This window comes from Gallus gallus, chromosome 1 (genome assembly GCF_016699485.2).
Source record: "Gallus gallus isolate bGalGal1 chromosome 1, bGalGal1.mat.broiler.GRCg7b, whole genome shotgun sequence".
In the NCBI taxonomy this organism is placed as follows: Eukaryota; Metazoa; Chordata; class Aves; order Galliformes; family Phasianidae; genus Gallus; species Gallus gallus.
Genome location: NC_052532.1, coordinates 123,121,531 through 123,142,170, shown reverse-complemented (window position 1 = coordinate 123,142,170; position 20,640 = coordinate 123,121,531). Strand labels below are relative to the sequence as shown.

The 20,640-nt window shown below is 53.6% G+C and overlaps 2 protein-coding genes across 2 annotated transcripts in view; both read right to left on the bottom strand.

Annotated features, from left to right (window-relative positions):
* The window catches only part of LOC101749256 (maestro heat-like repeat-containing protein family member 2B), an 11,455-nt gene extending 7,070 nt beyond the window's left edge, over positions 1 to 4,385 (bottom strand). Inside the window, exons 1-2 of the mRNA XM_040653033.1 lie at positions 4,220 to 4,385; positions 3,704 to 3,873 (exon numbers count right to left, since the gene is read on the bottom strand). Of these exons, the coding sequence (XP_040508967.1) occupies positions 3,704 to 3,873; positions 4,220 to 4,385 (336 nt within the window). The remainder of the gene's footprint in view (positions 1 to 3,703; positions 3,874 to 4,219) is intronic.
* Positions 4,386 to 6,101: 1,716 nt separating this feature from the next.
* LOC107049810 (maestro heat-like repeat-containing protein family member 2A) lies at positions 6,102 to 18,613 on the bottom strand. The gene is made up of 31 exons (XM_040653032.1): positions 16,838 to 18,613; positions 16,415 to 16,536; positions 16,147 to 16,269; positions 15,842 to 16,007; positions 15,582 to 15,680; positions 15,271 to 15,422; positions 14,761 to 14,904; positions 14,136 to 14,228; positions 13,785 to 13,854; positions 13,556 to 13,669; positions 13,393 to 13,466; positions 12,940 to 13,059; positions 12,688 to 12,795; positions 12,336 to 12,495; positions 12,170 to 12,210; positions 11,792 to 11,933; positions 11,338 to 11,390; positions 10,911 to 11,018; positions 10,494 to 10,613; positions 10,182 to 10,304; positions 9,904 to 10,059; positions 9,560 to 9,682; positions 9,177 to 9,256; positions 8,636 to 8,771; positions 8,427 to 8,516; positions 7,940 to 8,026; positions 7,639 to 7,762; positions 7,327 to 7,436; positions 6,705 to 6,857; positions 6,293 to 6,449; positions 6,102 to 6,152 (listed from the first exon to the last, which is right to left on the bottom strand). The coding sequence occupies exons 1-31, from the start codon at positions 16,860 to 16,862 to the stop codon at positions 6,133 to 6,135; spliced, it is 3,393 nt and encodes a 1,130-aa protein (XP_040508966.1). The 5' UTR covers positions 16,863 to 18,613; the 3' UTR covers positions 6,102 to 6,132.
* Positions 18,614 to 20,640: the final 2,027 nt, after the last annotated feature.

Below are 20,640 nucleotides of genomic sequence, written 5' to 3'. Positions count from 1 at the left end.
AGAGCTCAGAAGGTTCTCATCAGTGGTGCAGAGTCTAGTTGGAGGCCTGTAACCGCTGGTGTTCCCTGGGGCTTGGTACCGGATCTGGTCTTGTTCAGCATCTTCATCAGTGACCTAGATGAAGGGATAGAGTCCACCCCCAGCGAGTTTGCTGAGGATACAGAGCTGGGAGGAGTGGCTGACACACTGGAAGGCTTTCCTACTGTTCAACAAGACCTGGACAGACTGGAGAGCTGGGCAGAGAGGAACCCGATGAGACTTAGCAAAAGCAAATGTAGAGTCCTGCGCCTGGGGAGGAAAACTAGGTGATCTTTGAGGTCCTTTTCAACCCAGGCCATTCTGTGATTCTATGACTCTATGGAATATTTTTCTGGCTATTATTTTTGGTAGCATTATTAACAATAGATGTAGTAAGTGCCACTATTTTAACACTGTAATATGTATGAAATACTGATTTCTTCCTTAGTAAGCAGACCTCAGGTAATACAGCATGCCCTTTATCAGTTTGGTGGTGGGCATCACCTATTTCAAGCTGTTAAATCTGCTGTCTGCCCTCTGGGTCATCTGCTTGGCTCCTTGTGTAGTCAGACAGGCTTGCGTAAAGTGGACACACAGTGCTGCCGTTCCCAAGTAACATCATCTAATTTCTATGCGTTTGCTCTAAAAAGCTATTGACAACTAAGTGTGGGAAAACCTTGCTTTCCACCTATACCTGAGACTGCCTTCTGCTCCGATTTCAACTAATGCAGGTGATGCTGGGGAGGGACTTTTTATCAGGGCACTTAGCGACAGAATGGAGGGAAATGGAAGAGGGCAGATTGTGGACTAGATTGTAAGAAGAAATTCTTTACTGTGAGGATGGTGAGATACTGTAACAGTTTGCCCAGATAAGCTGTGGATGCACCCATTCTGGAAGCATTCAAGGCCAGGCTAGGTGGGGCCCTGAGCAAGCTGGTCTGGTGGGAGGTGTTGCTGCCTGTAGCGGGGGGGTGGAACTGGATGATCTGAAAGGTCCCTTCCTACCCAAACCATTCTATAATTCTATAATCACAATCCCGAGATGACTGAACGTGAGGCAATTTGGCCTTGTGGCAGCTTACATCAGAAGATCAGTAGCAATTCACAAACTGGACATAGGTTTTTTGAGCTATGGAGTTGCCCATTCTCTGCTGAGTGGTGTGGACGAGATTGGGGCATTGCCTTTTCCTGAGCAGTGTCCTTCCTGCACTTGAGAGAGTTGCAGCTGAGCAAGCTTACCATTTGTATGAAAACCACCACCTCAGATGTATAGAAATGTATTTTCAGTTAAGACTTCTGCTCAGTAGTTTCAAAGAATTATACTGTGACAATAACAGATAAAGAAGAAGTGATTCTGCATATGCTTTCTTTTCAGAGCAGAAATCTTTATGGAGCAAGAATTTGTAATAAAATTATTTTCAAAGTTTTAATTGTAATGTCATTGGAAGTTTTAGTAAGTATTCTAATTGAAGTGAGTACTAAATGATTAACTAAAATATTCTTACTTTCTAAACTGGCCTTTTAAAAATTAAGGCGCTCTTAAGTTACAAAAGAGGGCAAAAAGGCATTTCCTATTGCCGTACCCATTCAACTTCAATGTCATTCTTTCTCATCAGAACATCTTGCCTCTGCTGTCCATCCTATCACAGATTCCTTGATTTGACTTTCTGGCTCTGGTTTTGGCAACAGTGACAAAAGTGGCCTGATGATGGAATATATTTCTAGCCATACTGATATCACTAAGATAATCTAGATAGCATCGTTTAAGAGTATGCTTTCTGCCATTCTGTGAGATGGCTAGAGAAAAAAGAAAGAAAGAAAAAAAAAGTAGGTAGCTGGAAAAAAGAAAAAAAAAAAAAAAGATGTATGTGGTTTGTTCATCCTGCAGTCAGTGCTACTGCAGCATTGAGACAAGCTGCATCAACACTGACCCAGAGAGCATGTGGACAAACACAGGGATAGCTTACTCAGCAGTGATCTCTTTAACACTAGTTGGTAATTTTGGAAAAAGGATGGGAACTAACTTTGGGAAGGTGTGTGAGTAGGAAGGGGCTTTGTCATGGCAGTCATAGAAAATTAGCATTGCAGACAGGAGGACTGTGGGGCTTTTTACAGTTTATTGTGGTTAAGTCTCTTTGTATATGACCTGAATGGACAAAAAGATGGATTATTTTGATAGGACTGTTAGTAAATGCAGTAGTACTAATGCTGCAAAGAATGAATTCTGTCAAAAAGTAATAGGCACAAGCTGATTGTGATCAGACAGAGGCTAAAACATGTCGGGAAAGTTCTGGAAAAGAATGAGGGCAGCCCCTGCCTTACAGGTTTGGTTGAGCCAGATGAGGACAGATAGGAAGGGGGCATTGGAAGGCCACGTTCTACAATGGTTCAATACTTAAGATGAAATTTACATTTTCATATGTGTTCAACGACGATTTTATAGTTAACTTCTGTCTTGTGGACCTTAACTGCTTTATATTCCTTTCTTCAGACCAAGCCAATGGAAATCTCATTTCAAAGCTGAATAAAATGTTTGCAAACCCTTAAGCTCCCACTTTTGTTTTTGGCGTTTTTTTGTTTGTTTGTTTGTTTGTTTGTTTGTCTGTTTGTTTCCTTTTATTGAAATGGTGGTGGAATTGTGCCAAGTGAGTGGTCTTTGATCTGATCTTCAGATATGAGCCCAGGAATTTGGGGGCTCATATCTGGCGATTGATTATCTGAAAATGTTATTTGCCTTTACCTTATGCTCAGAAATAACGGAAGTTGTGCTAGCCAAGGCTTTCCAAAGAAAAAAAAGTAAAGCACAGGATGGATAATGACAAGGAAAATTTCAGTCCAAGTAGGTGAATAGGAAAAGTATGAAATATTTAAATTACAACTACCAATTTAAAGTTAGCGGGTAGTACCAGACACCTTTCCAATCCACTTTTTGAAAATAAGTGGTTTGGTACCACTCAGAGGGTGGTGACGCACTGGAACAGGTTGCCCAAAGAGGTTGTGGATGCCCCATCCCTGGAGGCATTCAAGGCCAGGCTGGATGTGGCTCTGAGCAGCCTGGTCCGGTGGTTGGTGACCCTGCACATCACAGGGGGGTTGCCACTGCTGCTAAGACCCTCCTTTTGCCTTAGAAAAGGGATTGCCTCTGCCAAATCCATCCCGTGCAACTAGCACGTGGTGCTTGCAGTTTCTTTCTCATACAATCTCAGAACCATAGAGGCTGGAAGGGACCTCTGGAGATCATCGAGACCGACCTCCCTGCTGAAAGCAATTTCCTACAGGAGGTTGAGCAGGAAAGTGTCCTGAATCACCCCCCTCGAGCTGCTGGCCACAGTGTTTTTAACGTGCCCCAGGATATCATTGGCCTTCTTGGCTGCAAGGGCACACTGCAGGCTCACGGCCAGCCTGCTGTCCATCGGGACACCCAGGTCCTTCTCTGCAGAGCTCCTCTCCTGCAGGTCAGCCCCTAGTGCAAAAAATATGCAGCTGTGCTTTCTGTTTTGATACAGGAGTTAGAGAATAGCTTTCAAGATTGCCAAAAATTCATCAACATTTGGGTTCCTTTGCTGCTCCATTTCCACTGATATAAATGGCCAGTTTTCAAATGGAACGTGAAAAGTTGCAATCTAAAGTCTGATTTACTTTATTAAACAAGATATTCACCAAGGGGAAGTCATGTTTGACCAACCTGATAGCCTTTTATGAAGACGTAACCAGGTGGATAGATGATGGTAAAGCAGTGGATGTGGTCTATCTTGATTTTAGGAGAGCATTTGGCACCTTCTCCCACAGCATCCTCGCAGCTAAACTGAGGAAGGTGGTGTGGACGATCGAGTAGTGAGGGGGACTGCAAACCAGCTGAAGGAAAGAAGCCAGAGAGTTGTGGTCAGTGGGACAGAGTGAGTCTAGTTGGAGGCCTGTAGCTAGTGGAGTCCCTCAAGGGTCGGTACTGGGACCAGTACCATTCACTATATTCTTCAGTGACTTGGATGAGGGGGCAGAGTGCACTGTTAGCAAGCTTGCTGATGACACAAAACTGGGAGAAGTGGCTGGCACGCCAGAAGGCTGTGCTGCCACCCAGCAAGACCTAGATAGGCTGGAGAGTTGGGCAGGGAGAAATTAGATGAAATACAGCAAGGGCAAGCGTAGAGACGTGTATCTGGGCAAGAACAACACCAGGTACCAGTATAGGTTGAGGACTGACCCGTTGGAGAGCAGCGCAGGGAGGAGGGATCCTGGTGGACAGCAGGGTGACCATAAGCCAGCACTGCAAGAAGGCCAATGGCACCCTGGGGTGTATTAGATGGAGTGTGGTTAGTAGGTCGAAAAAGGTTCTCCTCCCCCTCTACTCTGCCCTGGTGAGACTGCATCTGCAGTATTATGTCCAGTTCTGGGCCCCTCCGTTCAAGAAGGACAGGGAACTGCTTGAGAGAGTCCAGCGCAGAGCCACAAAGATGACGAAGGGACTGGAGCTTACCTTCCTTACCAGGAAAGGCCGAGGGAGCTGGGTCTCTTCAGCTTGGAGGAGAGGAGACTGAGAGGTGGCCTTATTAATGTTTCTAAATATGCAAAAGGTGTGCATCAGGAGAATGGAGCCAGGCTCTTCTCAGTGACATCCAGTGATAGGACAAGGGGTAATGGGTGCAAGCTGGAACATAGGAGGTTCCACAGAAATATGAGAAGAAACTTCTTCATGGTGAGGGTAACAGAGCACTGGAACGGGCTGCCCAGAGGGGTTGTGGGGTCTCCTTCTCTGGAGACGTTCAAAATCTGCCTGGACACGTCCCTGTGTGACCTAATCAAGGCGTTCCTTCTAAGACGGGGGAGGGGGATTGGACTAGATGATCTTGCAAGGTTCTATCCAAACCCTGACATTTGGTGATTCTGCAATTCTATAACTGATATGGAGAAGAGACAGCAGCTATTACAACGAAGAGTTAAAAAAAAAAAAAAAAAAACTGGCATTTAATTTTTCAAGATAAATAATACAATGTTTTTTAGCTAATCCTCTTCTCTTCTCTTCTCTTCTCTTCTCTTCTCTTCTCTTCTCTTCTCTTCTCTTCTCTTCTCTTCTCTTCTCTTCTCTTCTCTTCTCTTCTCTTCTCTTCTCTTCTCTTCTCTTCTCTTCTCTTCTCTTCTCTTCTCTTCTCTTCTCTTCTCTTCTCTCTCCTCTCCTCTCCTCTCCTCTCCTCTCCTCTCCTCTCCTCTCCTCTCCTCTCCTCTCCTCTCCTCTCCTCTCCTCTCCTCTCCTCTCCTCTCCTCTCCTCTCCTCTCCTCTCCTCTCCTCTCCTCTCCTCTCCTCTCCTCTCCTCTCCTCTCCTCTCCTCTCCTCTCCTCTCCTTTTAAATATCCCTTTTCATTCCCTTTTGCCATCCCAATCCTTTTGTTCCCCTTTCCCCCTCCCCTCCCCTCCACTTCCCTCCCCTCTCCTCCCCTCCTCTCCTCTCCTCTCCTCTCCTCTCCTCTCCTCTCCTCTCCTCTCCTCTCCTCTCCTCTCCTCTCCTCTCCTCTCCTCTCCTCTCCTCTCCTCTCCTCTCCTCTCCTCTCCTCTCCTCTCCTCTCCTCTCCTCTCCTCTCCTCTCCTCTCCTCTCCTCTCCTTTTAAATATCCCTTTTCATTCCCTTTTGCCATCCCAATCCTTTTGTTCCCCTTTCCCCCTCCCCTCCCCTCCACTTCCCTCCCCTCTCCTCCCCTCCTCTCCTCTCCTCTCCTCCCCCCCCCCTCCCCTCCCCCCCCCCTCCCCTCTCCTCTCCTCTCCTCTCCTCTCCTCTCCTCTCCTCTCCTCTCCTCTCCTCTCCTCTCCTCTCCTCTCCTCTCCTCTCCTCTCCTCTCCTCTCCTCTCCTCTCCTCTCCTCTCCTCTCCTCTCCTCTCCTCTCCTCTCCTCTCCTCTCCTCTCCTCTCCTCTCCTCTTCTTCCTCTTCCTCTTCCTCTTCCTTTTCCTCTTCCTCTTCTTCTTTCTCCCTCTCCCTCTCCCTCTCCGTCTCCCTCTCCCTCTCCCTCTCTCTCCCCCTCCCCCTCTCCCTCTCCTCTCATCTCTTTCTCCCGTTGCTTTTTCCTTTCCTTCTCTTTCCTCTTTTTTTTCTTCTCTTGGCTCCACCATTGAAGACAAATTGCTCTTATTCTCCTCCATGTCTCACTAGAAAAAGGAAAGTCTCAAGTCATGACTGAGCAATTTTTGCCTCAAACAGACTTGGAGAGCAAAAAAGAAAAGCTGCTTCCTCCCGGGATCCCTCTAGCAGAGGCAAGCTATAACTGCAGTGGCAGGAATGCCAGTACCTGTCTGTGGGCTCCAAGCAGCCGGAAAGAAGCTGTCAGTCGTGACGTCTGCCTGACAGCGCGTGAGGATGACCACCGCCTGGGACAGGAATGGCATGAACGTGCTGTGCTGTGGGGACGACGTGCAGCTGCGCAGGATGTAGTTGGTCAGTGGCACCTGGAAGAAGAAGGGCAGAAAGAGTGACTGGCTGCACCTTGACTCTGCAGGGCTTAACTGTGGACATTCAGCACATGAGCATTGCCCGCTCCCTTGACACGCTGCCAAGGCCTAAGCCTAAATTTCACACCAGCCACCCTGTCCAAGCCCTGGCTCTGCACTCCGGTTGTGCTTCTGTAGCACCTGAGGCCAACGGCACAAGCCGTAGTGCAACAGCCAACAAAAGTCCCAGACACGTGGAAGAAAGTCTCTTACGTCCCGACAGATGTCCTTTCCATACATCTGCAGAAAGGTGATCATCCACCTCCCAGCAGCACGCACACGCATTCCTTTGGCCTTCCGGAAGGTGTCCTTGATGGCCATCATGAAGTCGATGGTGTCTTCCAGGGGGAAGGTCCTGTACACAATCTGCAGAGAAACGAGAAGCAGGAGAGATCCCATCACTGCTCTGCGGCAGCTCTTCAAAACATAAAGCGGTCTTGAGGGCATTCTTAGTTCAGCAGCTTGCCGGTCAGTCAGGCAGCAATCACAACGCTCCTGCGGTCCATACCCCGCTATTAATACGTAAGGAGGTTGAGCCTTCTCTCAGCTTCTCCACCCGTGGTGTTTGCTTACATGCAAAGCCTACCTCCCAGCAGCCACAGTCTCACACACACACACACGCACACACACACACACACACACACGTCATAGAATGAGCTCCTTGCGCCGGGTGCCTTAGGGCCAGACGTAGCTCGGTGCCTCCAGCTACTTGCTGAGCAAAGTGATCTCAGGGTGACAGCTCATTCTGGAAATGGTGTGAGAGGCTGGGGGGAGCAGAGGGACGTGCAAAAGCCTACGCACTGGGATCCCACCACCCCTTTTTGGGTCCACTTACCCGTGCAATTTTGGAAGAGGTCTGGAGCTGACAGACGGTGCTGCGGTCATTCAGCCCCTCACACAGGCTCCCGATGTCACCCATCTTGATGACTCCATTGGTCGCCTTGGCTGGAAAGAGCACAGGGAGAAAAGGGAAGTCATGCTTCTGGAAGCAGAACTGCTTTCCACAGGGGAGAGACAGAGGACAGGGTGGAGAGAAGAAGAGAGCTGCGCACAGTGCCTCTTCCTCCTGTAAACTGGGCCCAGCCCGTGGGGTTCTGCTAGTGCTGCGGAGGAGAGCAGAGGGCTGGCGCACGCCCGCTCTACTCACCTTGGATTCGGAGAAGGGAGCTCAGACAGGTGACGGCCAGCTGGCGGGATGTGGGCATGGGGTCACACGTCAGAGGCGCCAGCAATCCCACCAAGGAGCCAAAGTGCTTGCAGGCATCTCCTCTCTGCAGGGGCCAGAGGCAGGAAAAAAGCTGTAGGCAGCCCCAGCTCTCCCTAGCTTCTCCCGCCTATGCCTTCCCCACGCGGTGGGTGGCACAGCACGCACAGCTGGGCAGAGCTCGCCTTCCTGCTCAGGAGCACTGGGGAGGGAGCAGGGGCATGCGGTGGGGCTCTTTACTCACTCCATGCTCTTCACAAGCAGCCAGCAGCTGGGAGCAGATCTGCAGGGCCCTCTTGCGCTCCCACATGTTGTCTGACGTCATTGATCTCTGCAAGACGTGGCGCAGAGCATCTGTCTCACTGCGGACATCCTTTCTTTCCCTTCATGCCAGCCCTCTCCCAGTCCCTCATTTCCCAGCACTTTCCCTCAGGGCCCGCCCTGTGGCTCCACACGGCCCCCCACCTCGCTGAGCACCGGCACTGCTGCCCCCGCTCTCTGCAGACACTCCTGCCTCCTAACCCAGGAGCTTTTCCTTGGCTGTGGCCTGCCAGGGGCTGGCTCCTGCCTTTCCCCCTGCAGGGCCCATTGCTCTGCCCATTTCTGAGCTCGCACTGAGCTGGCACGTCAGCAGGAGATTTCTGCCCCTCTCATCGTCCTCTCAGTCCCCACATCTCTGTCTCCGCTGTCGACAGGCACCATGCTTTCTCCCTTGCCCCACATGTACTCACATGGACTATGTTCTGGAAGAGGCCGCTGGTCTCTGTCTCGAGCAGGACCACCATGAGCCGGCCCAGAGCTTTCAATGATGTTTGCAGAAGCTGAAAGCAGAAGAGGGCACTGAGCTGTGGCATCACCTGTGCTGCTGCCAGAGCACAGGTTGTGTGTGCTGAGGAAGGGCTCCAACCGAGAGGTGGCTGTGAAAGTCACGGCAGGTTACCTGCAGGTACTGAGCTGCTTGCTGTGACTTCTTGATCTTGAGCAGCATCTCTGCTGAAGGGTGCAACACAACATTCTTGCAGCACAGACTCAACATGTCACACATGTCCTTGGTTCCTAAAGAGGGCTTCAGCTTGCTGACAGGACAGAAAAAAGGAAGAGAAAGCAGAAAGGGCCTTTAGCAGTGCTCTCCAGGCTGCTTCAGACAACATCAGAGTTTCTTCTAATGGACAGCTGCAAAGCCAACATCCCCAGCCTGTGCGGCTGAGCACTGTCTTCAGTTCCAGCATCTCCCCGGCATCAGTGAAGCACCTCCCGCTCTGAAGGGAAGGAGACCCCAGGTCTCCCTTCTCTTCCCTGCCAGGGGACAGGAGCACCAGGGCCTTTCTCCTTCCCAGAACCTCAGCTTCGCCGGGCACAGCAGACCAGTCATCTCTCCTGTAGAAGTGACTCCCTCCCCCCTGCCCCCTCCATGCCTTTGGGAGCTACCCAGAAGGGGATCCGCCATCCTGCCTTGCAACCCTGGAGGCTCCCACCCTTACCTCAACTGCTCCAGGGCCAGAACCACCTTGAGGGGCACTGGGGATACAGGGGTGCCCAAGGAATATTTCTTCAGCAAGTCCTGCAAGTACCAGAGAAACATTGTCAAAGTGGGCACGTGAGAGCTCTTCCACCCAGCCCAGAGACAGACACAACTGCCACACACCAGCCCCATCACTCCCACATTTCCCACGGAGGCAGAGCAGGATGCAGCAGCTGCACAGTTGGTGGACCTCGCCCGCTGCCCAGCCGCTGCCTGCCAGCACACAAGGTCCCCACCAGCTGGAGACGTGTGGCTGAGGGAGACCTGTACGCCTCCGGGGAACCGAGTCCCATGACACAGCCCAAAACTCCACTGCAGACAGCCCTGGCTCTAGGCACTCACCGTCAGGATCTCCAGCAGCTTGCCCTTCAAGGAGGGGTTAAAGCAGACAGAGTCACCCACAGCTTGGAAGGCAGAGCTGAAGTCGGTGATGCTCTGCACCAGCGCAAGCGTGTTCTGCAGGTCCTGAGGCCCAAGAGAGAAGAACACTCTTTCAACTGCGGGAAGGGCCAAGGGCTGCAAGGGGAACACGTGGGGGCAACGCTAAGGGAAGGGCTTGCATCTTCATCTGAGCACAAACCAGTCCCCGAGGGACCTTTGGAAAGAGAAGGCCCATCTCAGCATCCCCCCACGTGGAGGGGCTGCAGCTGAGTGCTCAGACACCCCGGCACGCTACGAGCTCTCACCCGGCAGCTGCAGCTGTAGAGCAGCAGGATGTTGCCCACGATGTCTCCCTCCAGGCGGGCGAGCAGCTGTTCCTTGGAGGCACGCAGTGCCAAGCTGCCGTGGGCGAGGATGAGAGCGCTGCGTGTGGCGTGAGCTCTTCTGCTGTCCAGCTCCATCTGTGTGGGGAGAAATGCCTTGAGACACTCGCTCAGCAGCCCCCGGTGCCCCACGAGGCACCTGGGCTCCCATGTGAAAATAAGGCAGAGGGCAGCCAAGATGGAAATGCGCAACGCTTCACCTTCTTGCGTCTGGAAATCCTCCCCTTTTGGCCTTTGCACAGCCTGGACGCAAACATGGTGAGTGTGTCCAGGACTGTGTGGAAGTTGCTCTCAGCGGCATGGCTGAGAAAAGAGATCATTCCCTGCACAAAAGAACAAGGGGCAGTTGGTGCAGGCAGTTGGTCCAGCCACAGTGGCTGGGCTGGTCCTCGCCTGAGGGAAACAGCGCAGCAGTGAGGAGATCGAAAGGCTCGGAGCAGGGCCAGGAGAAGCCCTCTGCCCAAGGGACAGACCGGGGATGCTGGCAGAAGCTGGCTGGGAGGAGACCTCACCTGGGCCTCAGATGGCTCCTCTGCGTTTGCTTCCTCCAGGTGTTGCAGAAGCTTCTCTTGGACGTGGAGGACTTCCTTACAAGCTCCCAGCACTGTCCCCAGAGCCTTGTACAGGAAAGACTGCATGGGAAGGGAAGAGAAGGGATTGGAAGGGAAGGAAGAAGCTGAGATGTGGCAGCAGCCTGACCTGCTGGGAGAGGGCCAGGGGGGAAGGACCTACGCTCCCTGGGAGATGCTGAGAGCAGGTGCAGGGCCGAGCTTTAGCCACCCCCAGGCAGTTTGCAAGGAAAGGCCCTCTGGGGGGCACGGGCCAGGGAAGCAGTGTGAGCCGCCCGCATGAGCAGAGCACCACCCGCAGCCCCAGCCCCGGTTGGGCACCTGAGGCTGCACCGCTGCGTAGAGCCGGGGGGAACCCACCTTCTCTCCAGAGCCGCTGGGAGAGCTGCTCAGCCACCGGCTCAGCTCGCAGCTCAGGCCCCTGGTCCAGGCCTCATCCTCCATGGTGTCCAGTGATGCCCTCAGGAACTGTTGGAGAACAGAAGCCAATGTTTCCTTGCCCTTTGCCTCTTCCCACATTCCCACATCGCCGCAACCTTCTGGAGAGAGGTGACTGGAAGAACAGTCCCTTTCCCAGCTCCCCCCAGCATTCCCTGCCTTAAAGCTGCCTGATGCTCTTCTCCTAGGACCCCCCATGGGCTTGAGGCAAAGAGGGAGAGGCAGCAGCACAAAGGCGCGCGGCCGCTCCGCAGCAGCATTTGAGAGGCTGTTCCTGTTTTCTATGGGAACGGGGCTCCTTGAGACAGGCAGACACTTCTCTGCACCGTGCCTTCCGGCAATGCTGTACCTTTAGTAGGCGCTGCTCCCACTCTGCAGAGTCCGGGAAGCTCTCATCTTTCCCTGCACAGCAACAAGAAGCAAAAGACCCTTGCTTGGGATCAAGCCACAGAGGAAGAGCTGCTGCAAACCAGGTTTGCCTGGGCACTCGGCACTGCCAAGCTGGGACCCGCACACCCTTCACAATGACCTGTCCCTCCCCACAAACACTGTCCCAGCAGGAACACAGAACTGCCCCAAGACTGCTGTGTGAGGGGACGTGAAGGGCCCATCCGTGCCCTGGAATGGGCAGATCCCCGGGGGGAAAGGTCCCCGGGCCTCAGCGCTGTCTCCCCGGAATGGGAACAGCAGCAGAGCAAGCATGGGGCCGCAGGCAACGCTTCCCCTCTGCCACGCTGCAGAGCTCCATTTTCACTCCCCCCCTTGCCTGCCTCCGCCCCTCCCTCTCCCCACCAGCACTTTACCTTGGAGGCACTGCAGCAGCAGGGGGATCTCAGCGGCCCACATGGCCCCCACAGCTCTGTGGATCCTGCTGTGGAGGTTTTGCATGAGCAGCAAGGCAGCGGCTTGGAGTTCGCTGCCTGCAAAAGGGCTCCCTGCCACCACCTGAGCGAGAGCAAGGAGAAGCAGGGTCACGTCTGCAGCAAGAGCAGCAGCTTCTCCCACGAGGGAAGCAGCTTGGCTCTGCCCTGGAGGCCAAGGAGCAGCCAGCAGCTTTGCCCATGGCACTGCAAGTCCGGGAAGAGAAAGGCATCCCCACGGGTGAGGCAGGCACTGGCACACTCGGCCATGCTGCTTCCTCCTCGGGGCTCATGGCACCGGCCTCTGGAGCACCTACTCACCAACAGGCGTGCCAGCAGTGTCTGGGGAGTCAGCAGTGGGCCTGTGGGGAGAAAGAAGGGCCGAGTAAGACACAGACACAACGTGCCCTGCTACGGGCACCTCCGCTGTCCCTTCTGGGTGCTAACACAGCTCAACAGAGCTCACTGGCGGAGTTTCTGCTCCTACCTTGAAACATGGAGCTGAGGAAATGGGCATCCAGTTCTTCCACCTCCCGCACCATCAGGTCCCCTCTCTCAGCCAGTGCTTGGACACAGCGGGAGACCGGGATCAGCATGCCGGTGTACTGGGCTGGCACCACGTACAGCAGCAGCCGTGGCCACAGGAGCTGTAGGGAACGAGGCGGTTGAGCACTGTGTCAGCGTTCCTGCCTCCGCTCAGAGATGAAGAGGACTCTGTGAATTTCCCTGAGTCTTGTGTGCTTTAGAGCACATTGGAGGAGAGACGGGGGGTGTTGGAAGGGGATGAGGAACACGTGGTGTGAAGTCAAGGAGCGGCAGCAGGGCAGATTGTGACTTACTTTGGTCATCCCTCTCACAGAGAGATCCAGTGACCCCAGGATGTCCATACACAGCTCTTGGAGAGCTCCTTCTTCCCGGGCTTCCTGGGCAGAAAGGTCTCCAGCTGCCTGCACAACAGTGTTGTCAGAACACCGGTTACTCTTAGTTCTCAGGAGCCTCTCAGGAGGCTCAGGTGTGGCCCACCGGTGCTTCTGTGCCAGCCTCTGAGCAGCACGGGTCCTCCAAGGGAAGACGCTGCCCACTGTCCTTACCCTTCTTCCCGTGGAGCGGCTGAACTCACTGAAGATGTGCCCCACCACATCCCAGGCTGAGCAGCTCCGGGCGTTGGCACTGAGCACATCCTCGATGAAGTGCAGAATGGCCCTCCTCACCTGTCAGGAGTCAATTGTGGGTTTGATTTTCCTGCTCAGAAGGCAAAGGGAAGCCACCTGCTCATTGGGGAAGCCCTTCGGGCATGAGCAGAGACAACAAGAGCAGACGAGAATCCTTGGCTCCTCAGGTGAGGGCCAGGCCTTAGCACCAGGCTGTGCACTTTCCATGCACAGCACAGGGGCCTGACTGCTCCGCCCTGCCTGCTCTCCCCACGGGAGCCATCGCAACTATGTGGTCACTGCCCCAAGCACCTCCCTGGGCACCCCAGCCCTGCCTGTGTTGGCAGCAGCATCACCACCCCGACAGCACTTTCCTTTCCCAGATCAGCTCACCTGGGTCCTGGGGTCGCTGCACAGACACTGTACAGCCTCCACAACCTGGGGCAGCTTCTCTGACATCACGGGCTCTGCAAGAGATGCACAGAAGCATGCATGGAGGCACAACCGAGATGGCAAAAGGGATCCCTGGAAGTCCCAACCCTCTGGCCCTACTGACCATCAGAGCGAGCCAGAGCACCGAGCAGACCCAGGGCTGCCACGCATCCAGCCTCCCTGTCAGCGCCCAGCTGAGACTGCAGAAACAGGACCGTTTCCTCGGGGCAGATCCGGGCTGCGGAGAGGAAATCCCGCGCTGTATTAGCAAGAAACTCGCACGCATTCCGGAGGTTTGTGAGAGAGGTTTTGGCCAGGGCACCGCCAAGCATTGCCAGAGCTCCTCTCCTTACCCTGCAGCAGGATGCAGTGGGTCAGCTCTGCTCTGTCAGCCTCGCTGTGCTCCTTGGTGTCATCAGAGAGCTGTGGGAACAAGGTCCATTGGAGAACATTGTATCGGTATTGAGGATGGAAAAGCAACCGTGCTGCCAGCTCTCGTCTCCCTTGGCACACTCAGTAAGAGGACATGCAGACAAAACACAGCCTGCCCCACAGCATCCCTGGGGGCACACACACGGCTCTGGAGCAGCCACGGGCATGCAGGGGCTAAGGCTGAGCAGCCATCAGAGGCTTGGAGCTTTGAGTCCTCCTGAGACTTAGGCAAGAGGGAAACTGCTTTGGGTGCAAGGATAGGCTCCCCTTACCTGGTAGAACACAGCACTGGTGATGGCCAGAAACTTGTCCTTGGGGATGACCGATTGAACTCCCTCTAAGGCCTCCAGGAAGATACTGAGGCTCTGCAAGAGACCAGGAGAGGAAGAAAGGGCTGAAGCCACATCTAGCCACCTGGGAGCAGAGATACCGATTCCCAACGGCCTGTCTGCTGGGAGAGCTCCCGCACAGGCGTTCTGGTTTGTCCCCGCCTCCCAGCAGCACCAAGAGAGTCCCTCTGCTCTCAGCCGAGCCCTGTTTGGGCATCGGTTGCAGGCATTTCCCACCCAGCAGCCCTCTTCTCCCGCATCAGATGTAACTGGACGTGGTCTCCCTGGCCTTTAGCACAGAGCTCCTCAGGCACCCAGAGCACCACTGTGGCGGTGGTGGTGAAGCCTTCCAGCCCCAGGGGATGGGCCCCAGTGACTCCTGGCTCCCTTCTGGCTCCTGTCTGGGTTGTTCCTTCCTTGACGGAAGAGCTCAGGAAGCCTCAGACCTCCCTTGGACACCTATTCCTTCTTTCTCCAAGGGCTCCCGGACTCCCCCCTGCATCCCACTGACCCCTCGTGGCACTTGCACGAGCCCCACGTCCATGCTGAGCCCTGCACAACATCTCACCTTGGTCCCCCTGCAGGTGTCTTGGACCTTCTGATACAGGTGCACGAGCCAGAGGAGCTGCTCCCAAACGTGCTCTCGGTGCAGCTCCTCTTGCAGGAGGACAGCCATCATGGTAGCCTCAGCCTCGAGGACGGCCTGTTTGTCCTGGAGAGGGGTGGCAGAGGCCCAGCGTCAAAGACTGAAGGTCTGCCCTTCCTACAGGAGGAAGGTTTTTGCTTTCCCTTCCCTTTCCCCATACCCCCATGCCCAGCAGGAGATGGGCTCGCTCTGGAGGGCAGGGAGCTTTTCCCCACACCTTCGTCCCCAGCTATCCCTGCCACAGTGCTGTGACATGCGGCTGCTTCCTGGCAGGGAGATCCAGCCCCAAGCACAAAGCCAGCTTGGGGCCCTTTGCAGCGCCAGCCCACTGCCTCTCGTCACCCTTCTGCTCTCAGCCCGCTGGGCACAGACAGAGCTGCCGACACGGATGTCCCCGCTGCCATCCCGGGCTGGGAATGCAGCAGTGCTCACCTCTTCCTCCTGGCAGTCCTGCCAGTTCCTCAGCACAGAGCAGAAGAGCTGGGAAAGATTCTTGTAGATCTGCTCGATCTCTGTGGCAGGCCAGGGGCATTGCTTTCCAGAGCCCAAGTGAACCTTGACTCCTTCCAGCCATTGCTTCACAACTGAAGAAAAACAAAACATAAAAAAAATAAACGAATAATCAGTGACAAAGAGAAAAAGAAAAAATGAGAGACTGAGAGAAAAGGGAGCCTGTGAGAGCCTGCAGCAGGGCGAGGTGCAAGGGCTGTCCCGAGCCCCCCTGCTCTGGGGCCGGCACTCACCAGCACAAGCAATGCGCAGGGTCCGGCCGCCTCTCACCCAGCCCACCACACTGCGCAGGCCAGCCAGCATCAGCCACACAAAGGAGATGCACTGTGGAGCTGCAGAGGGGAAGGAGAGGGCCATGGTCAGAGCCCCAGCAGCGAGGCGAGGGAGGAGGGGCTGCAGCCCTGCATCCCCCAGCTCAACGCAGATCACGCGCACAGGGGAGAGACCCCTTTCCCCGGTTGTCCTAGACGTCAGGAGGCTGAGGGCACTCTACCGTAGCTGCTGAACAGCTTGCTCAGGGTGACGAGCACAAACTCCTTCGACATCTCCCCCACGGCCTTCAGGTGGCCCTGGAGCTCGGCCATCACCAAGGTGAAGTGTGTTCTGGCCAGAGCCACCAGGACATTGCTGGCTGCCGTCCTCACGCTGTCCGGCACGCCCTGAAAAAGAGTCACTGGTGACACGCGGCACAGGAGACTGCCTGAGGCCTTCCCTTGGAAGGGCTAAGCCACCGCTGTCCGCCAGCAGAGCACCAGCGCGGGCAGGCGGCTCCCTTTGCCTTTGGGAGCGACCCCTCACCTGGGCTGCTGTCAGGTCCTGGGACACCTCAGCCAGCAGCCGGTTCACCACTCCGCACGGCGGGCGGCTGTCACCTTCCCACAGGACGTGCTCCAGCTCGCAGTACGCCTGCGCTCGGTCTCCCTGGGGACAGGGATCAATCACGTTTTGCTTTGCCCTTCTTCCCGGGGAGCTGCCCGCCATGCCAGTGTGCTGCCGGGGCCTGGCACCCACGGGACCGTGGCGCTGGGCCAGGGCAAGGATTGATGGTTGGATGTCCCCAGCTCACCTCCTGGTCTTGCAGGCGCTGCAGCAGCAAAGTCACGGCACAGGGGGGGACAGGGCTTGCCACCCTGCCTCTGGCCCTGTGACGCGTACGTCTGGGCACGCAGCCCACACAGGCAAAGAGACCTGGAAGGAAAGAGCAGAGCAGCTGCCGCTGGTGTTGCTTGGAGCCAGGGCCGAGCATCCGGCCAGCTCTGGGAGGAACGCTCCTCCAGCCCCACAGCGTGGGGTGGGCTGTGCCGGCACATGTGTGGTCGGCGGGGAGAGGGGAGAGAGCCTTCCCCTTGCTGGGGTACTGGGGAAGCCACGGTGGGCGGCTGCACTCAGCAGAGCAAGGACAGTGCTGATGGCACGTCCTAAACAGACACTGGAGGCACACATGTGCTCGGGCAGCATCACGGTGTCCAGAGAGGTGGAGGCACCTCACCTCGAAGGGCTCTCAGCCGCTCCATCACAGCAGGATATCTCCAGATAGACACAATGCTCTCTCTGGGTCCTCTTCCTGCGCCTCTCACAAGAGACTGGGCCACCGCTCCCACCGCCGCCACAGGGGTGTAGGTGGCAACAACTGTGACATCACACCGAGGAGTGTCACCTCACAGAGAATGACGTGCCCTGGGCTGGGGACCAGACTGCACGCTGGGCAACCTTGCTGGCCCCAGAACACAGCATGCTTTTGTGACGCACTCGGCTCTGGGGTGGACATGTTCTATGCCGAAGCAGGGAATCACCTCAGCAGGAGAGGGAGAGCCCCTGCCAGGGAGCAGCTGCCGGGTGCCATTGCCTGGCACTGACTTAGTGACTGGGGACTCCATGTCGGGAGGCACTGCGGCCCCCATTTGCTGCACAGACAACCTCTCCGGAGCGCTTTGCTGTCCTCCAGGGGCACGTGTCAGAGACAGTAAGGAGACTCCATTGCATCTGATCAAACAAAAAGACCACCATCCGCTTGTTGCCATTGAGGTAGAGTCATGGCAGAACATCTGATAGGGCCAGATGTGCTACATTAACAGAGAGTCAAGAAGAAAAAGGAAAAAGCCTGAGAAACTGGGGATAAAAGGCCCTCCGTAAAGTAAGGACTGGGGAGAAGAACTCGCAAAGAAAAGAAACCAGTGATGGAGGAATTCCCTGAGGGGAAGAAACCTCTTTGGAAGAGCCCCCCGGGCCTGCTTGCTGCAAAGATTCCTGTCTTTCTCCCATCTCCCGCAGTGACTGGATGAGATCCTGAGATCAGAGGACATACTACAGACCATGCTGGATCCACAGTGGTGACCGTCTCTCTTGCTTTCTACAGAGACTCCTTGCTTTTATCTCTCTTCTATTGCCCGTCTTTCCTTCCCCATATCCCTAAGCAGCTGGGACTTGTAATAAACCGGTCAGGCTAACATTTGACCTGTTGTGTCTTAATCTCACCGTTGGGTAAACATGTACTAACAGAACCTCCTCTGCCTCCTATATATTGGAGCTTAAGATCAGTGCATCCCTAAGAGTAAGTCATTGGGTAAAGGTAGCAAGAGGCCTGTGGGGATGAGCAAGGAGCTCACAGATAAGCTGAGAGGAAAGAAGAACATCCGTGAACGGTGGAAGAAGGGCCTGTCCACCGGCAAAGAGTATAGGAACGTTGTCAGTGCCTGCAGGGATGGAACAAGGAAGGCTGGGGCCCTCTCTGAATTCAATCTTGAAAAGGAGGTAAAGGATAAGAAGAAAAGGATTTTTAGAAGTATGTCAACAGTAAAAGGAAGCCTAGGGAAAATGCGGGACCTCTACTAAATGAGCTGGGTGCCTGGGTAACAGGGAATGCTGAGAAGGCAGAGATTCCGAATGCCTTCTTTGCTTCAGTCTTTAATGCTAAGACTAACCGTTAGGAACCCCAGACCCCAGACCCTGTAGGTAAGAGAGAAAGTCTGGGGAAGGGAAGGCTTCCCCTTGGTCGAGGAGGATTGGGCCAGAGAGCATCTAGCCAAAATTAACGCACGCTAATCCACAGGCCCCGATGGGATGCACCCACATGTGCTGAAGGAACTGGCAGAGGTGATTGCTAAATGGCTCTCTGTCATCTTTGGAAGGTCCTGGCAAACAGGAGAGAGATGCCTGAAGACTGGAGGATAGCCAGTGTCACTCCAGTCTTTCAAAAGTGCAAGAAGGCGGATCTGGGAAGCTACAGGCTACTCAGCCTCACCTCCATCCCCAGAAAGATGATGGAACAACTTGTTCTGGATACCCTCTCCAAGCCATTGGAAGAGAAGAAGGTTATCGGGCGTAGCCAACACGGATCCACCAAGGGGAAGTCATGCTTGACCAACCTGACAGCGTTCTCTGATGTCATCACTGGCTGGGTAGATTGGGGGGCGGGGGGGGCAGTGGATGCTGTGTGCCTTGACTTCAGCAAGGCATCTGACACCATATTTCACACCATTCTCGTTATGAAACCTAGAAAGTGCGGGGAAAGATGAGTGGATGATGAGGTTGGTTGGCAACTGGTCGACTGGCAGAGCTCAGAAGGTTCTCATCAGTGGTGCAGAGTCTAGTTGGAGGCCTGTAACCGCTGGTGTTCCCTGGGGCTTGGTACCGGATCTGGTCTTGTTCAGCATCTTCATCAGTGACCTAGATGAAGGGATAGAGTCCACCCCCAGCGAGTTTGCTGAGGATACAGAGCTGGGAGGAGTGGCTGACACACTGGAAGGCTTTCCTACTGTTCAACAAGACCTGGACAGACTGGAGAGCTGGGCAGAGAGGAACCTGATGAGACTTAGCAAAAGCAAATGTAGAGTCCTGCGCCTGGGGAGGAAAACTAGGTGATCTTTGAGGTCCTTTTCAACCCAGGCCATTCTGTGATTCTATGACTCTATGGAATATTTTTCTGGCTATTATTTTTGGTAGCATTATTAACAATAGATGTAGTAAGTGCCACTATTTTAACACTGTAATATGTATGAAATACTGATTTCTTCCTTAGTAAGCAGACCTCAGGCCAGGCTAGGTGGGACCTTGAGCAAGCTGATCTAGTGGGAGGTGTTGCTGCCTGTAGCGGGGGGGTGGAACTGGATGATCTGAAAGGTCCCTTCCTACCCAAACCAATCTATAATTCTATAATCACAATCCCGAGATGACTGAACGTGAGGCAATTTGGCCTTGTGGCAACTTACATCAAGAAGATCAGTAGCAATTCACAAACTGGACATAGGTTTTTTGAGCTATGGAGTTGTCCACTCTCTGCTGAGTGGTGTGGATGAGATTGGGGCATTGCCTTTTCCTGAGCAGTGTCCTTCCTGCACTTGACAGAGTTGCAGCTGAGCAAGCTTACCATTTGTATGAAAACCACCACCTCAGATGTATAGAAATGTATTTTCAGTTAAGACTTCTGCTCAGTAGTTTCAAAGAATTATACTGTGACAATAACAGATAAAGAAGTGATTCTGCATATGCTTTCTTTTCAGAGCAGAAATCTTTATGGAGCAAGAATTTGTAATAAAATTATTTTCAAAGTTTTAATTGTAATGTCATTGGAAGTTTTAGTAAGTATTCTAATTGAAGTGAGTACTAAATGATTAACTAAAATATTCTTACTTTCTAAAATGGCCTTTTAAAAATTAAGGCGCTCTTAAGTTACAAAAGAGGGCAAAAAGGCATTTCCTATTGCCGTACCCATTCAACTTCAATGTCATTCTTTCTCATCAGAACATCTTGCCTCTGCTATCCATCCTATCACAGATTCCTTGATTTGACTTTCTGGCTCTGGTTTTGGCAACAGTGACAAAAGTGGCCTGATGATGGAATATATTTCTAGCCATACTGATATCACTAAGATAAGCTAGATAGCATCGTTTAAGAGTATGCTTTCTGCCATTCTGTGAGATGGCTAGAGAAAAAGAAAGAAAGAAAAAAAAAAGTAGGCAGCTGGAAAAAAGGAAAAAAAAAAAAAAAGATGTATGTGGTTTGTTCATCCTGCAGTCAGTGCTACTGCAGCATTGAGACAAGCTGCATCAACACTGACCCAGAGAGCATGTGGACAAACACAGGGATAGCTTACTCAGCAGTGATCTCTTTAACACTAGTTGGTAATTTTGGAAAAAGGATGGGAACTAACTTTGGGAAGGTGTGTGAGTAGGAAGGAGCTTTGTCATGGCAGTCATAGAAAATTAGCATTGCAGACAGGAGTACTGTGGGGCTTTTTACAGTTTATTGTGGTTAAGTCTCTTTGTATTTGACCTGAATGGACAAAAAGATGGA